Source organism: Heptranchias perlo, chromosome 1 (assembly GCF_035084215.1).
Source record: "Heptranchias perlo isolate sHepPer1 chromosome 1, sHepPer1.hap1, whole genome shotgun sequence".
Taxonomy (NCBI): domain Eukaryota; kingdom Metazoa; phylum Chordata; class Chondrichthyes; order Hexanchiformes; family Hexanchidae; genus Heptranchias; species Heptranchias perlo.
Window position 1 is genome coordinate 13,514,614 of NC_090325.1, and position 18,362 is coordinate 13,532,975.

At 42.2% G+C, this 18,362-nt stretch overlaps 1 protein-coding gene across 3 annotated transcripts in view; it reads right to left on the reverse strand.

Annotated features, from left to right (window-relative positions):
• Positions 1-18,362, reverse strand: part of dnaaf9 (dynein axonemal assembly factor 9) — a 174,741-nt gene that overhangs the window by 8,821 nt on the left and 147,558 nt on the right. For all 3 annotated transcript variants that reach the window (XM_067981140.1, XM_067981085.1, XM_067981025.1), the window contains 7 exons: positions 15,889-15,926; positions 14,462-14,597; positions 13,807-13,893; positions 12,402-12,508; positions 7,356-7,430; positions 1,592-1,794; positions 1,274-1,339 (listed from right to left, as the gene is read on the reverse strand). In XM_067981140.1, the coding sequence (XP_067837241.1) occupies positions 1,274-1,339; positions 1,592-1,794; positions 7,356-7,430; positions 12,402-12,508; positions 13,807-13,893; positions 14,462-14,597; positions 15,889-15,926 (712 nt within the window). The remainder of the gene's footprint in view (positions 1-1,273; positions 1,340-1,591; positions 1,795-7,355; positions 7,431-12,401; positions 12,509-13,806; positions 13,894-14,461; positions 14,598-15,888; positions 15,927-18,362) is intronic.

An 18,362-nucleotide genomic window follows, 5' to 3' on the forward strand; every position in this document is an offset into this window, starting at 1 on the left:
TGATTTGGAAATTCATTCAGTGACAGATTTCTACCCAGCTAACCATAAAAAACAATCTGACTCATTATTTGGGAACTACCGAAGGTTCTGACTAAAAATATTGTCCTAGTTAATGGAAGACTGAAAACTAGTTAAATTGACTTCAGTTTTTATTGGTTTTCTGAGAATACTGGTCTAGTTGGCTTGACAATTTTGATTATTTAAATTCATGCATGCAGAAACCTCAACAGATTTGCAGAGACAAAACAAAAACCTATATAACTCTGAAGTCAGCAATCGGATAGCACACAGTGCTAAAGGCAATAATTGAGACTACTTCCAGGCCAGTCAGCCCTCATGCCTGTGGCAGCTCTTTGTTGGAACAATCCAAACCCAATCTCACTGACATTCCTTTCTGTCAAAAATGTAAGAGAACCTCCACAAGCAGCAGCACATTATATTATATATGAACAATAAAATGAGGCACTGATGTCAAATCAAGCAGTTTAATGTGAATTGCAGACAGCAACTGTATATCAAAATTTGGCTGCTTCAATTATCTCTTCCAACAAACTCATACGGATCAACAACCTAGTTAAGTAAAGTTACACTTTTACTTCAAATTATAACTAACAATCACATTTCTAAAAATATCAGGAATCACCACTTCCAAGTCACACACATTCCTGACTTGGACATATATTGTCGATCCTTCATTGTTGCTGGGTCAATATTCTGGAAAACCCTACCTGACACCATTGTGGGAGACCAACACCATAAGGACTTCAGCAGTTCAAGAAAGCCCATTACAACCTTCTCAGGGCAACTAAGGATGGGGAAGAAATGCAGCCTTGACAGTGTCGTCCATGTCCCGAGAATATAATAAAAACAATTTAACAGCCATTCTCTACACGCTTGTGATCTCCATCACAGTTCCCCAGCCAGGAAGACAGGGAGGTAATGTTCCCCTAGTCACTATAGTGCTCTGCAACTGGTCACCATGAAGTATGCAACAACTGTGCCAGTGACGTGTTCACCAAATTCCTCTCCCTCTCCACGAGTTGTGCCTCACCTCCACTCAGCACCTTTCTCCCCATATAGCTCAACCAAGATTGCATGCATGGAATTGCAGACAGAAATTGTATATCAACATGCTGAGCCATTTAGCTGCCTCAATTAGCTCTTCCAACAAACTCTCATGACAATCCACATGTTCAGGCTTCATTACAGTTCTGATTTTACCTCTGTGTAATGAAAAACAAATCATTAACAAATCAGTTGACTGAGTACTTACATGGACATTCTTTATTTCCTGCTTAGTGAGGGTCTCAAATGTCTTGAGTGGTTTCTTCTGTAGTTTCTACAGAGGAAGATTGGCATTAGTAAATTGTTCACAGCATTCTAATTAGAAAAGAACGAGGATTTTAATAAAAATTTGGAAGCATCAGTAGCAGCATAGATGTAAAATGGCACAAATCTGGTGTGTTTGAAGGCTTAAAAATATAGCCACACTGTGTAGTAGTATGACTATTACATAAAGGAGATTTAAAAAGATGTATTTACAAGAGTCAGAAGTATATCTGACACACTTAGTTGCTTTCCAAATCTCTACCTGTCTTGCACACTGTCGCAGCCAGTCCTTCATGGTCTCCTCTTTCAGCATACAACCGATGAATACAACAAAGCTGTCATACTGTCTCCCATTGGTCCTCCCATCACCTTGTAAAGGAGGTGGAGAAGGTCCATCTTGCAAGGGTACCATGCAGAACATATGAGTCTGGGTGTTGTGGCAAATTTCAAACATTTTCTCAGAATCTGTAAAGCACAGCATGTTAAAATAAGACAATGATTTACAATAGACAATTCCAAAATACGACCCATTGAGAACATGTTGACACGCGAGAAGCTGTAGAAAAATACAATCAAGTCTATAGCTTACAGAACACAATCATACAGAAAAGATTTTATATTTAACAGGTTAATTATCTTCCTTCCCTTCGTTGCATGCCAGAACCATGCAACACTCACAGCCAAGACATTGGGCATGCACATTACTCCTAGGCCACCACCAATTCAGTTCTGTAACAAGCTGCAAGGATATGATCAAACATTGCCATGGAGGCCGCAGGAATGACTCTGAGCCAATCTTCTCTTGCCACCTGTGAGAAAGCACCTAACGTACATTTAGCACATGCGGAAGCCTATCACGTTGTCTCCAAACCAAGCTGAGAAATATGCAGATAGAACTTTTGTTTCCCTAAATATGGAGTACAAACACTTTCTCCAAATACGACACACCCTGTTGACTTCTGCCCAGAGATTATGTATAGCTGGTGTTGGGGAGGGGGGGGGTGGAAGGAAGGAGGAGGAAAGAGAAGGAAGACATCTATTCGATTTTCCATTCCAGTGCAACATCCATCTAAATTATTTGGTCCAGAGCTGGTATATCATGGAATCTGGGGTAAGACCTACATACGTAGGTAGGTAAATTCAGCAATTCCATGCTGAACAGGAGTGAGTCAGAGAACTAGCACTTTGGTGCTCATCTATGACCCACACTCCGAATGCAACTCCCTGTTGTAAGAGTTGAATTTTTCCTAGGATTTAAGAGCGTGCATTAATAGCTAAGTTACTGATTGATACACTTTTCTAAAGTACATTTCTGATACTAAAAATTAAAAAAACAAATTCATGACGTATTGTGAACTAACAAATTAGCCACAATGAATCCATCTTTCCACCATTTAGACAGAGCAAACAGTTCAAAAGAGTAATAACTTCAACATTTCAAAAGATATTTAAGTAAAAGAAACAGTGTTTGTGTAATAAAAAGCAAAAATGCTGGTTACACTCAGCTGGTCAGGCAGCATCTGGAGAGAAATAGAGTTAACCTTTTATGTCGATGACCTTTCATCAGAACTGGAAGATTGGCAGTACTCAAAGTAGAAAAGTCACCTGGTCCAGATGGGATGAATCCTAGGTTACTGAGGGAAGCAAGGGTGGAAATTGCAGAGGCTCTGGCCACAATCTTCCAATCCTCCTCAGATATGGGGACGGTGCCGAAGGATTGGAGGATTACAAATGCCAGACCCCTGTTCAAAAAAGGGGAGAGAGATAAACCCGGCAATTACAGGCCAGTCAACCCAACGTCAGTGGTGAGGAAACTTTGAGACAATAATATGGGACACAATTAATTGGCACTTAGAAAAGTATGGGCTAATAAATGAAAGTCAGCACAGATTTGTTAAAGGAAAATCATGTTTGACTAACTTGATTGAGTTCTTTGATGAAGTAATGGAGAGGGCTGATAAGAGTAGTGCAGTTAATGTGTATATGGACTTTCAAAAGGTGTTTGATAAAGTACCACATAATAGACTTGATAGCAAAATTAAAGCCCATGGGATTAAAGGGGCAGTGGCAGCATGGATACAAAATTGGCTAAGGGACAGACAGCAGAGAGTAGTGGTGAACAGTTGTTTTTCCAGAGTGGAGGGAAGTATACAGTGGTATTCCCCAGGGGTCAGTATTAGGACCACTGCTCTTTTTAAACATATATTAATGACTTGGACTTTGGTATAATTTCAAAGTTTGCAGATGACATGAAACTCGGGAATGTAGTAAACAATGTGGAGGATAGTAACAGACTTCAGGAGGACTAGTGAAATGGACAAACACATGGCAGATGAAATTTAACACAGAAGTGTGAAGGGATACATTTACATACGTGGTAGGAAGAACCAGGAGAGGCAATATAAACTAAATGGTACAATTTTGAAGGGGGTGCAGGAGCACAAAGACCTGGGGCTGCACATAACAAATCTTTGACAGTGGCAGGACAAGTTGAGAAGGCTGTTTAAAAAAAAAACATGAGATCCTGGGCTTTATTAATAGAGGCAGAGTACAAAAGTTAAGCTAAACCTTTATAAAACACTGGTTAGGCCTCAGCTGGAGTACTGTGTTCAATTCTGGGCACCACACTTTAGGAAGGATGTCAAGACCTGAGAGAGGATGCAGAGGAGATTTACTAGAATGGTACCAGGGATGAGGGACTTCAGTTATGTGAAGAGATTAGAGAAGCTGGGGTTTTTCTCCTTAGAACAGAGCAGGTTAAGGGGAGATTTGATAGAGGTATTCAAAATCATGAAGGGTTTTGATAGAGTAAATAAAGAGAAACTGTTTCCACAGGCAGAAGGGTCGGTAACCAGAGGACACAGAATTAAGGTGATCAGCAAAAGAGCCAGAAGCGACAAGGAATCATTTTTATACGCAGCAAGTTGTGCTGGAATGCACTGCCTGAAAGGGTGGTGGAAGCAGTTAACATAAGAACTGAAGAAATAGGAGGAGTAGGACATACGGCCCCGTGAGCCTGTTCTGCCATTCAATAAGATCATGGCTGATCATCTAACTCAAACTCCACTTTCCTTTCCTGTCCTATCCCCATATCCCTTGATTCCCTTAGAGTCTAAAATCTATCAACCTCAGCCTTGAATATACTCAATGACTGAGCACCCACAGCTCTTTGGGGTAGAGAATTCCAAAGATTCACAACCATCTGAGTGAAGAAATTTCTCCTCATCCCAGTCTTAAATGGCCAACCCCTTATCCTGAGACTATACCCCCTAGTTCTCGACTCTCCAGCCAGGGGAAACAGCCTCTCAGCATTTACCCTGTCAAGCCCCCTCAGAATCTTGTATGTTTCAATATGATCACCTCTCATTCTTCTAAACTTGAGTGGATAGGCCCTTTCGACTCAATCTCCTCACAAGACAACTCTCTCATCCCAAAAATCAATCCAGTGAACCTTCATTGCACCGCCTCTAAGGCGAGTATCTCCAATGCATCCACTATCGATGCAGCCACCTCTTTTAGAACCCTAGGATGTAGGTCATCAGGTCCAGAGGATTTGTCGGCTTTTAGTCCCATTAGTTTGTCCAGTATTTTTCCCTCGAGTGGTATTAATTGTTTTAAATTCCTCTCTCATTTACCGCTTGGTTCCCCACAATTTTTGGTATGATTTTTGTGTCTTCTACTGTGAAAACAGATACAAAATATTTGTTTATCGCATCTGCCATTTCCTGACTCCTCATTATAATTTCTCCTGTCTCAGCCTCTAAGGGACCAACGTTTATTTTTGCTGCTCTCTTCCTTTTTACTACACACTTGTAGAAGCTCTTACAATCAGTTCTTATATTTCTTGCTGGTTTACTTTCATATTCTATTTTCTACCTTTTAATCAATGATTTGGTCGTCCTTTGTTTGTTTCTAAAACTCTAAAACAGGAGGGCAAAAAGGGGATATGAGATTGCTTTGGCAGATCAGGCAAAGGTGAATCCAAAGAGCTTCTACAAATACATAAAGGGCAAAAGGGTAACTAGGGAGAGAGTAGGGCCTCTTAAGGATCAACAAGGTCATCTATGTGCGGAACCACAAGAGATGGGTGAGATCCTGAATGAATATTTCACATCGGTATTTACGGTTGAGAAAGGCATGGATGTTAGGGAACTTGGGGAAATAAATAGTGATGTCTTGAGGAGTGTACATATTACAGAGAGGGAGGTGCTGGAAGTCTTAACGCGCATCAAGGTAGATAAATCTCCGGGACCTGATGAAATGTATCCCAGGACGTTATGGGAGGTTAGGGAGGAAATTGCGGGTCCCCGAGCAGAGATATTTGAATCATCCACCGCTACAGGTGAGGTGCCTGAAGATTGGAGGGTAGCAAATGTTGTGCCTTTGTTTAAGAAGGGCGGCAGGGAAAAGCCTGGGAACTACAGACCAGTGAGCCTGACATCTGTAGTGGGTAAGTTGTTAGAGGGTATTCTGAGGGACAGGATCTACAGACATTTGGAGAGGCAGGGACTAATTAGGAACAGTCAGCATGGTTTTGTGAGAGGAAAATCATGTCTCACGAATTTGATTGAGTTTTTTGAAGGGGTAACCAAGAAGATAGATGAGGGCTGTGCAGTAGACGTGGTCTACATGGACTTCAGCAAAGCATTTGACAAGGTACCGCATGGTAGGTTGTTACATAAGGTTAAATCTCATGGGATCCAAGGTGAGGTAGCCAATTGGATACAAAATTGGCTTGACGACAGAAGACAGAGGGTGGTTGTCGAGGGTTGTTTTTCAAACTGGATGCCTGTGTCCAGCGGTGTGCCTCAGGGATCGGTGCTGGGTCCGCTGTTATTTGTTATTTATATTAATGATTTGGATGAGAATTTAGGAGGCATGGTTAGTAAGTTTGCAGATGACACCAAGATTGGTGGCATTGTGGACAGTGAAGAAGGTTATCTAGGATTGCAACGGGATCTTGATAAATTGGGCCAGTGGGCCGATGAATGGCAGATGGAGTTTAATTTAGATAAATGTGAGGTGATGCATTTTGGTAGATCGAATCGGGCCAGGACCTACTCCGTTAATGGTAGGGCGTTGGGGAGAGTTATAGAACAAAGAGATCTGGGAGTACAGATTCATAGCTCCTTGAAAGTGGAGTCACAGGTGGATAGGGTGGTGAAGAAGGCATTCAGCATGCTTGGTTTCATTGGTCAGAACATTGAATGCAGGAGTTGGGATGTCTTGTTGAAGTTGTACAGGGCATTGGTGAGGCCACACTTGGAGTACTGTGTACAGTTCTGGTCACCCTATTATAGAAAGGATATTATTAAACTAGAAAGAGTGCAGAAAAGATTTACTAGGATGCTACCGGGACTTGATGGTTTGACTTACAGGGAGAGGTTAGACAGACTGGGACTTTATTCCCTGGAGAGTAGGAGGTTAAGGGGTGATCTTATAGAAGTCTATAAAATAATGAGGGGCATAGATAAGGTCGATAGTCAAAATCTTTTCCCAAAGGTAGGGGAGTCTATAACGAGGGGGCACAGATTTAAGGTGAGAGGGGAGAGATACAAAAGGATCCAGAGGGGCAATTTTTTCACTCAAAGGGTGGTGAGTGTCTGGAACGAGCTGCCAGAGGCAGTAGTAGAGGCGGGTACAATTTTGTCTTTTAAAAAGCATTTGGACAGTTACATGGGGAAGATGGGTATCGAGGGATATGGGCCAAGTGCAGGCAATTGGGACTAGCTTAGTGGTATAAACTGGGCGACATGGACATGTTGGGCCGGAGGGCCTGTTTCCATGTTGTAGCTTCTGTGATTCTGTGATTCTGTGTGATTCTCCCAATCCCCAGGCTTATTAATCTTCCTGGCAACAATATAGGCCTCTTCTTTCAACCTAATACTCTCCTTAACTTCTTTAGAATGTATACTTGTTGAGAATATTCATCTGGCAAACATTTAAAGAAATATTTCAATAAAGTACAGATGAATAAACATGCTACACAAGACATCGATGGAAATAAAATCCCAAAAAGTATGTACCTGAAAACTTGAGTTGTGCTCGAATGTGATAAATATTTCCATAGAAAGGACTTGACTTCAGTGTGGTCCTCAGAGCTAGAAACAAGAAACAGGACAGGACTACTAAGGATCATTCTGAAAGTTTTTAAGTTTTCACATCAAAAGTCTCAAGATTTGGATGAAGACGGCCCTTCAGCCCATTTTATCTTATCCTTCCCAATAGCAACCATCTTCCCATTATAGTATCCACTCGTTTCTTAAATGAACCCAATCTCTGGGCCAACCTTGCTGTGTATAAATTGCAAAACTGCTTCATGAACCAGTGCATCAGGGAAGCCACAAGATGCAGTGCACATCTTAACTTGGTAATGATAAAAGACCAAGATAACAGACAGGAAACTGAAGTTGCAGCATCTTTAAGGGATAACAACTTAAAAATGATCAAATGCAACATGATCTTGGGTTCAGAAAGACCAAGAATCAGGAGTCAGATAGATAATTTTTTTTTAAAAAGGCTAACGTGAAGGAAATATGGGAATGAATAATACAAGCTGATTAGCAGATTTCAACCTGGCAACAATTGGGTCCCAACAATTGGCCTCTATGCCCTTGAGCTTGGGGAGAGCCAGGTGGATACACAGTGGAGAGGGAGGAAGAGATAAAAATAAGATGAACAATTTGCATTCATATAGTGCTTTTAACTTGGGAAACGTCCCACAGCACTTCACTAGAGTGTAATCCGACAAAAATTAACAGAGTCAAAGACGGAGATAGTAGGACGGGTGACCAAAAGCTTGGTTAAAGAGGTAGGTTTTAAGGAGAGTCTTAAAAGCAACAGCCTGACAGCCATACTCACAGAATCATACCTTTCAGCCAATGTCCCAGACTCTTCCATCACCATCCCGAGGTATGTCCTGTCCTACCTGCAGGACAGACCCACCAGAGGTGGCGGTACAGTGATATACAGTCAGGAGGGAGGGGCCCTGGGAGTCCTCAACATTGACTCCGGACCCCTTGAAATATCATGGCATCAGGTCAAACATGGGCAAGGAAACCTCCTGCTGATTATCAGCTATCGTCCTCCCTCAGCTGATGAATCAGTCCTCCTCCATGTTGAACACCACTTGGAGGAAGCACCGAGGGTGTCAAGGGCACAGAACGTACACTGGGTGGGGGACTTCAATGTCCATCATCAAGAATGGCTCTGTAGCACAACGACTGACCGAGCTGGCCGAGTCCAAAAGGACACAGCTGCCAGACTAGGCCTGCGGCAGGTGTTGAGCGAACCAACACAAGGGAAAAACCGACTTGACCTCGTCGTCACCAATCTACCTGTCGCAGATGCATCTGTCCATGACAGTATTGGTAGGAGTGACCACCGCACAGTCTTCGTGGAGACAAAGTCACGTCTTCGTACTGAGGACATCATCCAACGTGTTGTGTGGCACTACCACCGTGCTAAATGGGATAGATTCAGAACAGATCTAGCAGCTCAAAAATGGACATCCATAAGGCGCTGTGGGCCATCAGCAGCAGCAGATTTGTATTCCAGCACAATCTGTAACCTCATGACCCAGCATATTCCTCACACTACCATTACCAACAAGCCAGGGGATCAACCCCAGTACAATGAGGAGTGTAGAAGAGCATGCCAGGAGCAGTACCAGGCGTATCTAAAAATGAGGTGCCAACCTGGTGAAGCTACAACACAGGACTACATGCATGCTAAACAGCGGAAGCAAAATGCTATAGACAGAGCTAAGCGATTCCAAAGGAGCAGATCAAAGCTCTGCAGTCCTGCCAAATCCAGTTGTGAATGGTGGTGGATAGTTAAACAACTAACGGGAGGAGGAGGCTCTGTAAACATCCCCATCCTCAATGATGGCAGAGTCCAGCAGGTGAGTGCAAAAGACAAGGCTGAAGCGTTTGCAACCATCTTCAGCCAGAAGTGCCGAGTAGATGATGCATCGCAGCCTCCTCCCAATATCCCCAGCATCGCAGAAGCCAGTCTTCAGCCAATGCGATATTCACTCCACATATCATCAAGAAATGGCAAAGTGCACTGGATACAACAAAGGCTATGGGCCCTGACAACATCTCTGCTGTAGCGCTGAAGACTTGTGCTCCAGAACTAGCAGTGTCTCTAGCCAAGCTGTTCCAGTACAGCTACAACACTGGCATCTACACGACAAAGTGGAAAATTGCCCAGCTATGTCCTGTCCACTAAAGGCAGGGCAAATCCAATCTGGCCAACTACTGCCCCATCAGTTTACTCTCAATCAGCAAAGTGACGGAAGGTGTCGTCGACAGTGCTGTCAAGCGGCACTTACTCACCAATAACCTGCTCACGGACGCTCAGTTTAGGTTCCACCAGGACCACTTGGCTCCAGACCTCATTACAGCCTTGGTCCAAACATGGACAAAAGAACTGAATTCCAGAGGAGAGGTGAGAGTGACTGCCCTTGACATCAGGGTAGCATTTGACTGAGTGTGGCACTAAGGAGCCCTAGTAAAATTGAAGTCAATGGGAATCAGGGGGAAAACTCTCCAGTGGCTGGAGTCATACCTAGCACAAAGGAAGATGGTAGTGGTTGTTGGAGGCCAATCATCTCAGCCCCAGGACATTGGTGCAGGAGTTCATCAGGGTAGTGTCCTAGGCCCAACCATCTTCAGCTGCTTCATCAATGACCTTCCCTCCATCATAAGGTCAGTAATGAGGATGTTCGCTGATGATTGCACAGTGTTTAGTTCCATTCGCAACCCCTCAGATAATGAAGCAGTCCATGCCCGCATGCAGCAAGACCTGGACAACATCCAGGCTTGGGATGATAAGTGGGAAGTAACATTCGTGCCAGACAAGTGCCAGGCAATGACCATCTCCAACAAGAGAGAGTCTAACCACCTCCCCAGACATTCAACGGCATTACCATCACCGAATCCTCCACCATCAACATCCTGGGGGTCACCATTGACCAGAAACCTAACGACCAGCCACATCAATACTGTGGCTACAAGAGCAGGTCAGAGGCTGGGTATTCTGCAGTGAGTGACTCACCTCCTGACTCCCCAAAGCCTTTCCATCATATTCAAGGCACAAGTCAGGAATGTGTTGGAACATTCCCCACTTGCCTGGATGAGTGCAGCTCCAACAACACTCAAGAAGCTCGACACCATCCAGGACAAAGCAGCCCGCTTGATTGGCACCCCATCCACCACCCTAAACATTCACTCCCCTCCACCACCGGCGCACAGTGGCTGCAGTGTGTTGCATCCACAGGATGCACAGCAGCAACTCGCCAAGGCTTCTTCGACAGCACCTCCCAAATCCACAACCTCTACCACCTAGAAGGATAAGGGCAGCAGGCACATGGGAACACCAACACCTGCACGTTCCGCTCCAAGTCACACACCATCCCGACTTGGAAATATATCGCCGTTGGGTCAAAATCCTGGAAGTCCCTACCCAACAGCACTGTGGGAGAACCTTCACCACATGGACTGTAGCAGTTCAAGAAGGCGGCTCACCACCATCTTCTCAAGGGCAATTAGGGAGGGGCAATAAATGCTGGCCTTGCCAGCAACGCCCACATCCCATGAACGAATAAAAAAAGAGGTGGCGGAGTTTAAGGAGGGAATTCTAGAGCTTAGGGCCTATATGGCTGAAAATCAGCTTGCGTGACTACTCCCTGATGAATGAACATGAGGGTGTAGCTTTAGAACAGGGTCAAAGCTCAGCTGGAATAGTGTATCCATACTCATTTCCACCTGAATTGATACCAGGGGGCTGAAAACATTGGTGAAATACCCTACCAAGAATCAACTGTTTCGGAGGACAGGGGGAGATCTTTTTATTTATGTATTTATTTAAAAAAGGGGCAAATAAAGAGACACTCAGGAATTGAAGATGTAATCTAAGGAGCAATGTCATTGTTCTCTTGCTATAATTTACATTTCACCAATTCTTTTGTATTTCCACAGTATGTTTTAGACGCTCGCATGGTAAGCATGCTAGACATGAACTTCTTCACAACTTTGACAATAATAGTGATAAATGGACAGAAGAAACAAAACTATAAAACGTTCACTTAAATGCCACGCAGCATCCCAGTCAGTCCCAAAACCTCTTAAGTACAGCAGCCATAATAATGCATTAAGTCACCCAGGGATTCACACCTTCCAGATCCCTGAAGGCGGCGGAACAGGTAGATAAGGTGGTAAAGAAGGCATATGGGATACTTGCCTTTATTAGCCGAGGCATAGAATATAAGAGCAAGGAGGTTATGATGGAGCTGTATAAAACACTGGTTAGGCCACAGCTGGAGTACTGTGTGCAGTTCTGGTCGCCACACTACAGGAAGGATGTGATCGCTTTGGAGAGGGTGCAGAGGAGATTCACCAGGATGTTACCAGGGCTGGAGCGCTTCAGCTATGAAGAGAGACTGGGAAGATTGGGTTTGTTTTCCTTGGAGCAGAGGAGGCTGAGGGGGGACATGATTGAGGTGTACAAAATTATGAGGGGCACAGATAGGATGGATACTAAGGAGCTTTTTCCCTTCGTTGAGGGTTCTATAACAAGGGGACATAGATTCAAGGTAAAAGGCGGGAGGTTTAGAGGGGATTTGAGAAAGAACTTTTTCACCCAGAGGGTGGTTGGAGTCTGGAACTCACTGCCTGAAAGGGTTGTGGAGGCAGGAACCCTCACAACATTCAAGAAGCATTTGGATGAGCACTTGAAATGCCATAGCATACAAGGCTACGGACCAAATGCTGGAATATGGGATTAGATTAGACAGGGCTTGATGGCCGGCGCGGACACGATGGGCCGAAGGGCCTCTATCCGTGCTGTATAACTCTATGAAACCAGAATGTTATCCATTACGTTCAGGCCTTTGATCTGTTTCTTACCTCAAGTGAAGTATACTATATTTATAGTTTCATTCAACTGTCTGTCAAGTTACTTATTGTATTCAGTGGAATGCAACATCTGCAATCTCAAATTCTAACAGACTGGAACTAGATACCACTAGAAAGATGACACTTACATTTCACTATAAAATTGAAATGTACCTTTACACTTGGTCACAAATCGGGCTTTATCAAGTGGACGGCTGAACCTGATGCAGATCTGAGTCATCTGTGGAAAAACTGGTCCTGATCTGAATTTGCCATTCCACCTAGACAAGATACAAAAATATGGAACACATTTTTTTCCCAAATATCCACTAAAATTTAATTTTCTGAAGTAACTTTTTGCTCTGCCACTTAAAGCTTTCTTCATTTTACTGCTGCACGCAAGGCTGGCTGGCATCAGTGATGAGGCTTTTCGCCAAAGGCTATTACTTTTTTTTGTTTGAGAATCTCATCATCCATATACCTGGTTTACAAAAAAACGAGTCTACTCCCAAATGTTGTCCCATTTTGCACTAAATAACCAATAATTTAAATGAAGCAATGTAAATAACAGCTAATTTAATGCTAACAAACTGAATTATTAGATCATTTGAGTCATGCAACTTAAATTAAGAGTAAACTGAATGTGTAAAGCCATTTTCCACGTTTTTGAACTTGATTATTTTTATTTAAACAAGAGTATTGATAACACCTAAACTGCAATACAGCATTTAGCAATCCTAATGGGACAAAGGAGCCAAGATAACTCATTATGTTGAAATTAGATGGCCTTCCTGCTCATCAATTCCTATCCATGGATTTGCACTGGAAATGTTTGCTCGCACAACAGTGTTAGGCTTCTGGTGCCAATGCAATGTCTCCTAGCTTATATTTTAGTCTTGAGCTCTAGTTTCTCAAACTGGTCTCAAAGGGATGCCAACCATCCAAACCAGAAAAAAAATGTTATACTATGGGAGCAGTTTTACTGACTCAATATAACCTCTCTGGCTTGGCCAATTCTTGTTTACTTCAGTTGAAACCAATGTGTCAGGTCTAAACTGTTATGAAAGACTGCATGAATCAAACAATAAATACTGTGAAAACTGATCAACAATACATTGTTCAAATTGGTCCAAATCTGATCAACTTCAGATGGAATAGTTGTTTGTTACACACCACAGAATAATTTTAAAACAAAATAATTCTGATTACTTTGTAATTATTTTCTAGAGCCAATCATGCCTTTAGGAAATATCTGATTCACTTCTACCGGGAGTCTTGTCATTTATTCTTAAGTACATAAGAAAGCATATTGAAGAATAGACCATTTGGACACTCAAACCTGTTCCTTTCACCATGTGCAATCTGCTTCATTATAGACCCGATCCAACCCTGAAGGAAGGTTCTGTGAAACTGCCCTTCCATCTACCACTCAAAAGATATATATTTTTTTTAAATTCCAGAATATCAATGTGACTTCACAACTTAAATTGTTCACCCTCCGCTTGATATTTCCTTAGTGCCAACAGCTCAAGAACCATATTGTAGCATTGGACTTTAGAGAACTTTATCTTTTGCTTACCAGCCAGGAAACATCAAATAACGTGCTCTCAGCATTGAGGGCTCTGAAAAACTGCTTTCAGATAGAATCATTTCAACATCAGCATTCCTATATTTTGGGAAAAACCATACAAAAAAAGGTAAAAGAAGGGTATTTTATGAAGGAGATAGTTTATGTTGGTTTAGTCGTGTGAAGGATCGATAAAGTCATGCAGTATACTCTCTTTTTTCCAGTCTGTGCCAATAAAGGCAAGCCTCATGTATCCTAGTTTCATTGCAAGCAATTTTTGTTTCCAATCTATTGTATTTAATAGGAATCTAAAATACCTCCACTTCAGCTTATTCCATCATCCTTACTTTACATTCACAATTATATACATCTCTTTCATCCAAATGTAGTTTAAGAAAAATATTGAAACAGTTTGAGATAATACTCTTTATGTGGAACAAATTAGATTAGAGGTAAATTCTGAATTGGTCGCAGACAGCAAGTGTCCAACTAGATTCTAATGCTGAAGCTGCAAGATATGCTTGTCTAAAATTAACTGTATAGATTATTTTAAAATGTAGAGAGAAATACAACTCGTATTGACTATAATTCACTAGGTGTGCCTTTTAAATAAATATTGAAATCAGCAGCACAAGTATTGAACATAAATGTATACAAACTTTAATACCTAGTCACTGCTCCCTTTTCTGCAAGAATGAATGCAGTGCTGGGATTTGCTACACGAATCAGTTTCTGTAGATGTACCAGAAGTGGATGCCTTTGCTCAGAAGTCAAGCTTGTGAAAACAACATTACTGACCATGCCTACAAAAAAAGCAGAGAGAAATTCAAAGACTAAATATTAAATGAAAATGTAATTTGTCTTATTCTTTTTACAGTTAGAAGTAGAGTTAAGTTACGAGGAGAGATTACACAAATTGGGGTTGTATTCTCTAGAGTTTCGAAGGTTATGGGGTGATCTGATCGAAGTTTATAAGATATTAAGGGGAACGGATAGGGTGGATAGAGAGAAACTATTTCTTCTGGTTGGGGATTCTAGGAGTAGGGGGCACAGCCTAAAAATTAGAGCCACACTATTCAGGAGTGAGATTAGAAAACATTTCTACACACAAAGGGTGGTAGAAGTTTGGAACTCTCTTCCGCAAACAGCAATTGATACTAGCTCAATTGTAAAATTTAAATCTGAGATAGATAGCTTTTTGGCAACCAAAGGTATTAAGGGATATGGGCCAAAGGCGGGTATATGGAGCTAGATCACAGATCAGCCATGATCTTATCAAATGGCGGAGCAGGCACGAGGGGCTGAATGGCCTACTCCTGTTCCTATGTATTCCTATGTATATACACTGTTCCTCAGTTACAGAAGTCTCACTCACCAAACTCCAAATGTTTCAATTCATTAAACCACCTACAATTGAATTTAGCTTTATCCCAGTCGCATTCTAGGTAAAGGTACCACACTATGCAGCACCAAGGCAAGACGATCAGAAGTTCCCCAGGTTCTATTTGGTGACTTAGCTGATTCAGTAACAGCAGCAGTTCAAATGATACAAATGGTCTTAGCATTCCGGGGTGGGCAAGAGAGAAAAAGATTTCCCAAATTCCATCCTACAATTTCTGCTGGAATGTGTGCATGTATGGACACTGCAAGAACAGAATTGAGCTAGGCTATGATGTCCTCCACAGGCAAAGTGCCCATTAAAAAAGAATGGTCACTCAGATGGTTGAGTGATCAGTGCACCAGGAAGAAACCAGGTTTGATCGATGTGTTGTTAGCTGATCTTGATGAGAACAAAAACGAATAAATACGATTGCAAATGAACGTCAACATCATCTAAAAACGATCAGTCCTGGATGTACCCAAAATAATGCATCTCAGACACAGCTACATATAGAGTCGGTCAGAAGATACTATTACCAGACCAAAATGTAAATTGGATTGGTAAGGGTGAACATACACTCACATATTTTAGACAAAATCCTAAAAAAATGCTACCGACATCAGCAGTAATTGGAACAGGAGTGCAAAATAGCAAGAGGGAAATTATTTTCAGCAACACACACACATACAGCCTTCCACATCAATCTTACATACCTTGGGAGCACTGATCCAAAAGTTTGGGGAAAAATAACCTGGAAAAACAGAAGTAGTATTAAAGCAACACAGAAGACCTCAATTGATATCTAGAAAAAATATTTGTGGCTCTCTTACTGAAAAGTTTAGAGAAAAAGCTGCAAATTGGCTAAGAAACAAAGCTGTCATTTGTCCTTACAACTTGCATAAGTTCAAGGTCGATACGTTCTGATCAAGCTCACACTCAGTTCTCTGCTATCACATTCACAGTTTACTGTATCACAAGAAGCCTTGATACCAGCACCACGTAAATATATATCTTAAATAGAAGTATTGGAACCCTCAAATGATTGCAATTAATAGCTTCAAGCCTGCTTTTTATAGAGAACATTGAGTTACATCGAGTCTACAGCACAGAAACAGACCATTTGGCCCAACTGGTCTATGCTGGCATTTATGCTCCACATGAGCCTCTTTCCACCTGTCTTCATCTAACCCTATCAGTATATAGGGAAACAATAACTATTCGGATGATAAACTAAAAAATTAAAAAGTTTGAACCAAGGATGCTTGTTTTGGAGGGGGAAAAGAACAAGAAACCAACACCTAGTTGAATTCAAGTGGGTTTGCTCCTAATGGTAATGTCAATCAGTACAAGCAAAGCTTTTTCGAAGAATTGCTCAGTTTGGTATGAAAGTGGCATCAAGAGAAAATAACACATCTCAGCAAAAAGCCAGAATGAACTAAAATGTATAAATGTTGAAAAAAAGAGTCCACTTTCACTTGTAAACAGAGAGAAAGCTGCAACAGGCTACAAAGGAATGAAGGTGACTGATCAAGGAGAGAAAGAGCAGCAGTAAATCAAGAAATATACCAGTGCTTTCTAACATTAGGACTACCCAAAGGAGTAGTGACAGTTGAACAGTTCATCTGTTGAAATTTGACCAATTACTGTATGACGATTTTGAATTATAAATGGTCAAAATCATGCAGAAAGTTTCACTTCAATCACTATCAACCTATCGGACAAGTTGCTTCCCAGCTTTGACAAGTGGAAAAGTAAAGCCAATTCACTTGCTTGAAAGTAGCAGTAGCAGAAGTTTGAACGATATCAGAAGAACTAATATTCGTTTAGGGTTAACAAGTCTGCATTTTCAGATCATATTAACAGCCTTCCAGCACTCCTGTGCCTTACACTGGCATGAGTATCTGAGCCAGGTTCTGAACATTAATTAATTAGTGTACTATATTGGCATTTTTTAAGTTTTAAAAGTAAACCGGCATTCATTCTGAACTCAAAATTCCTTCAGGGAAATAGCCAAATGTATATTTGTGCTAAACAGATTCAAAGATATAAAGACTAAAGAATGTGGCTCAGTTGATAGTACCCCACCTCTGAGTCTAGCCTCACTCATGAGCTAATAATCTGAGACTTGCACTTCAATGCAGTACCAAGGGGAAGCTGCACTGTTAGAGGTAAGATTTTTTGGATGAGATGTTAAACAGAGGACCTGTTTGTCCATTCAGGTGGGTGTAAAAGATCCAATGGTACAGTTTGAAGAGAAGCAGAGAGTTCTCCCAATGTCAATATTCGTTCCTTCAGCAAACATCACCAAAAGCAGATTGATTTCTATTTGTGTGACTTTACTCTGCACAAATTCCCAACACAACTACTTGCATTTATATAGCGCTTTTAACATAGAACAACGTCCCAAGGCACTTCACAAAAGCGTAATCAGACAAAAATTAACACTGGGCCAAAAGGAGGAGATAACAGCTTGGTCAAAGAGGTGGGTTTTAAGGAGGGTCTTAAAAGACGAGAGGGAGTTGGAGAGGCAGAGGTTTAGGGAGAGAATTCCAGAGTTTAGGGCCCATTCAGCTAAAAGCATGACCCCCAATAGTGAGGCAAGGGGATTTTGGGGTGCACAAGAAGCCAAATTTGGAGCAATGCAGTTATTGAAAAGTTGTAGGGCTGGAGAAGGCTAGAGAGATAGGGATGGATGAGGCCAGTAAGGGGTGAGACAATGAAGGGATTTGAACATGGGGAGAATTTTAAATTGGAGGCAGCTACTGACCGATCGTATCTCGGAGCTGGAGCTGCGGGTGGACTCACTGTGGAGCATCCGCGATGCAGAGAAACTCGTGGATAGCACGTTTAGCGAGTTGGTCACACCGCAGGTAAAGGGTATACAGGCAGGAAGTGAATGGGTCCAGGAAGAGTAAGAGATGCAGGCAGGTAGTGCAGGGGTCCCCTGTGTCCATCCCCCTCTCAAACAGATATGCCACTTTGGATGCTGTTGGGGGGGATGACTTATCAGGGGAAGGCAGCAGCAGCCAACTTCCTGGCACCACGGGTAGCTCTGCTGCACAGGCTGGGAGGAAAAAGAGTGGAAGAGCTATAGTGGTAGGGGATTCTATCGTAAGGGGAACAGACAGGCGTTTCTGTGGCCGTAAACGTGACTCCAGGATGGTTTGTTGCCTCCCTGGTGCCAGGA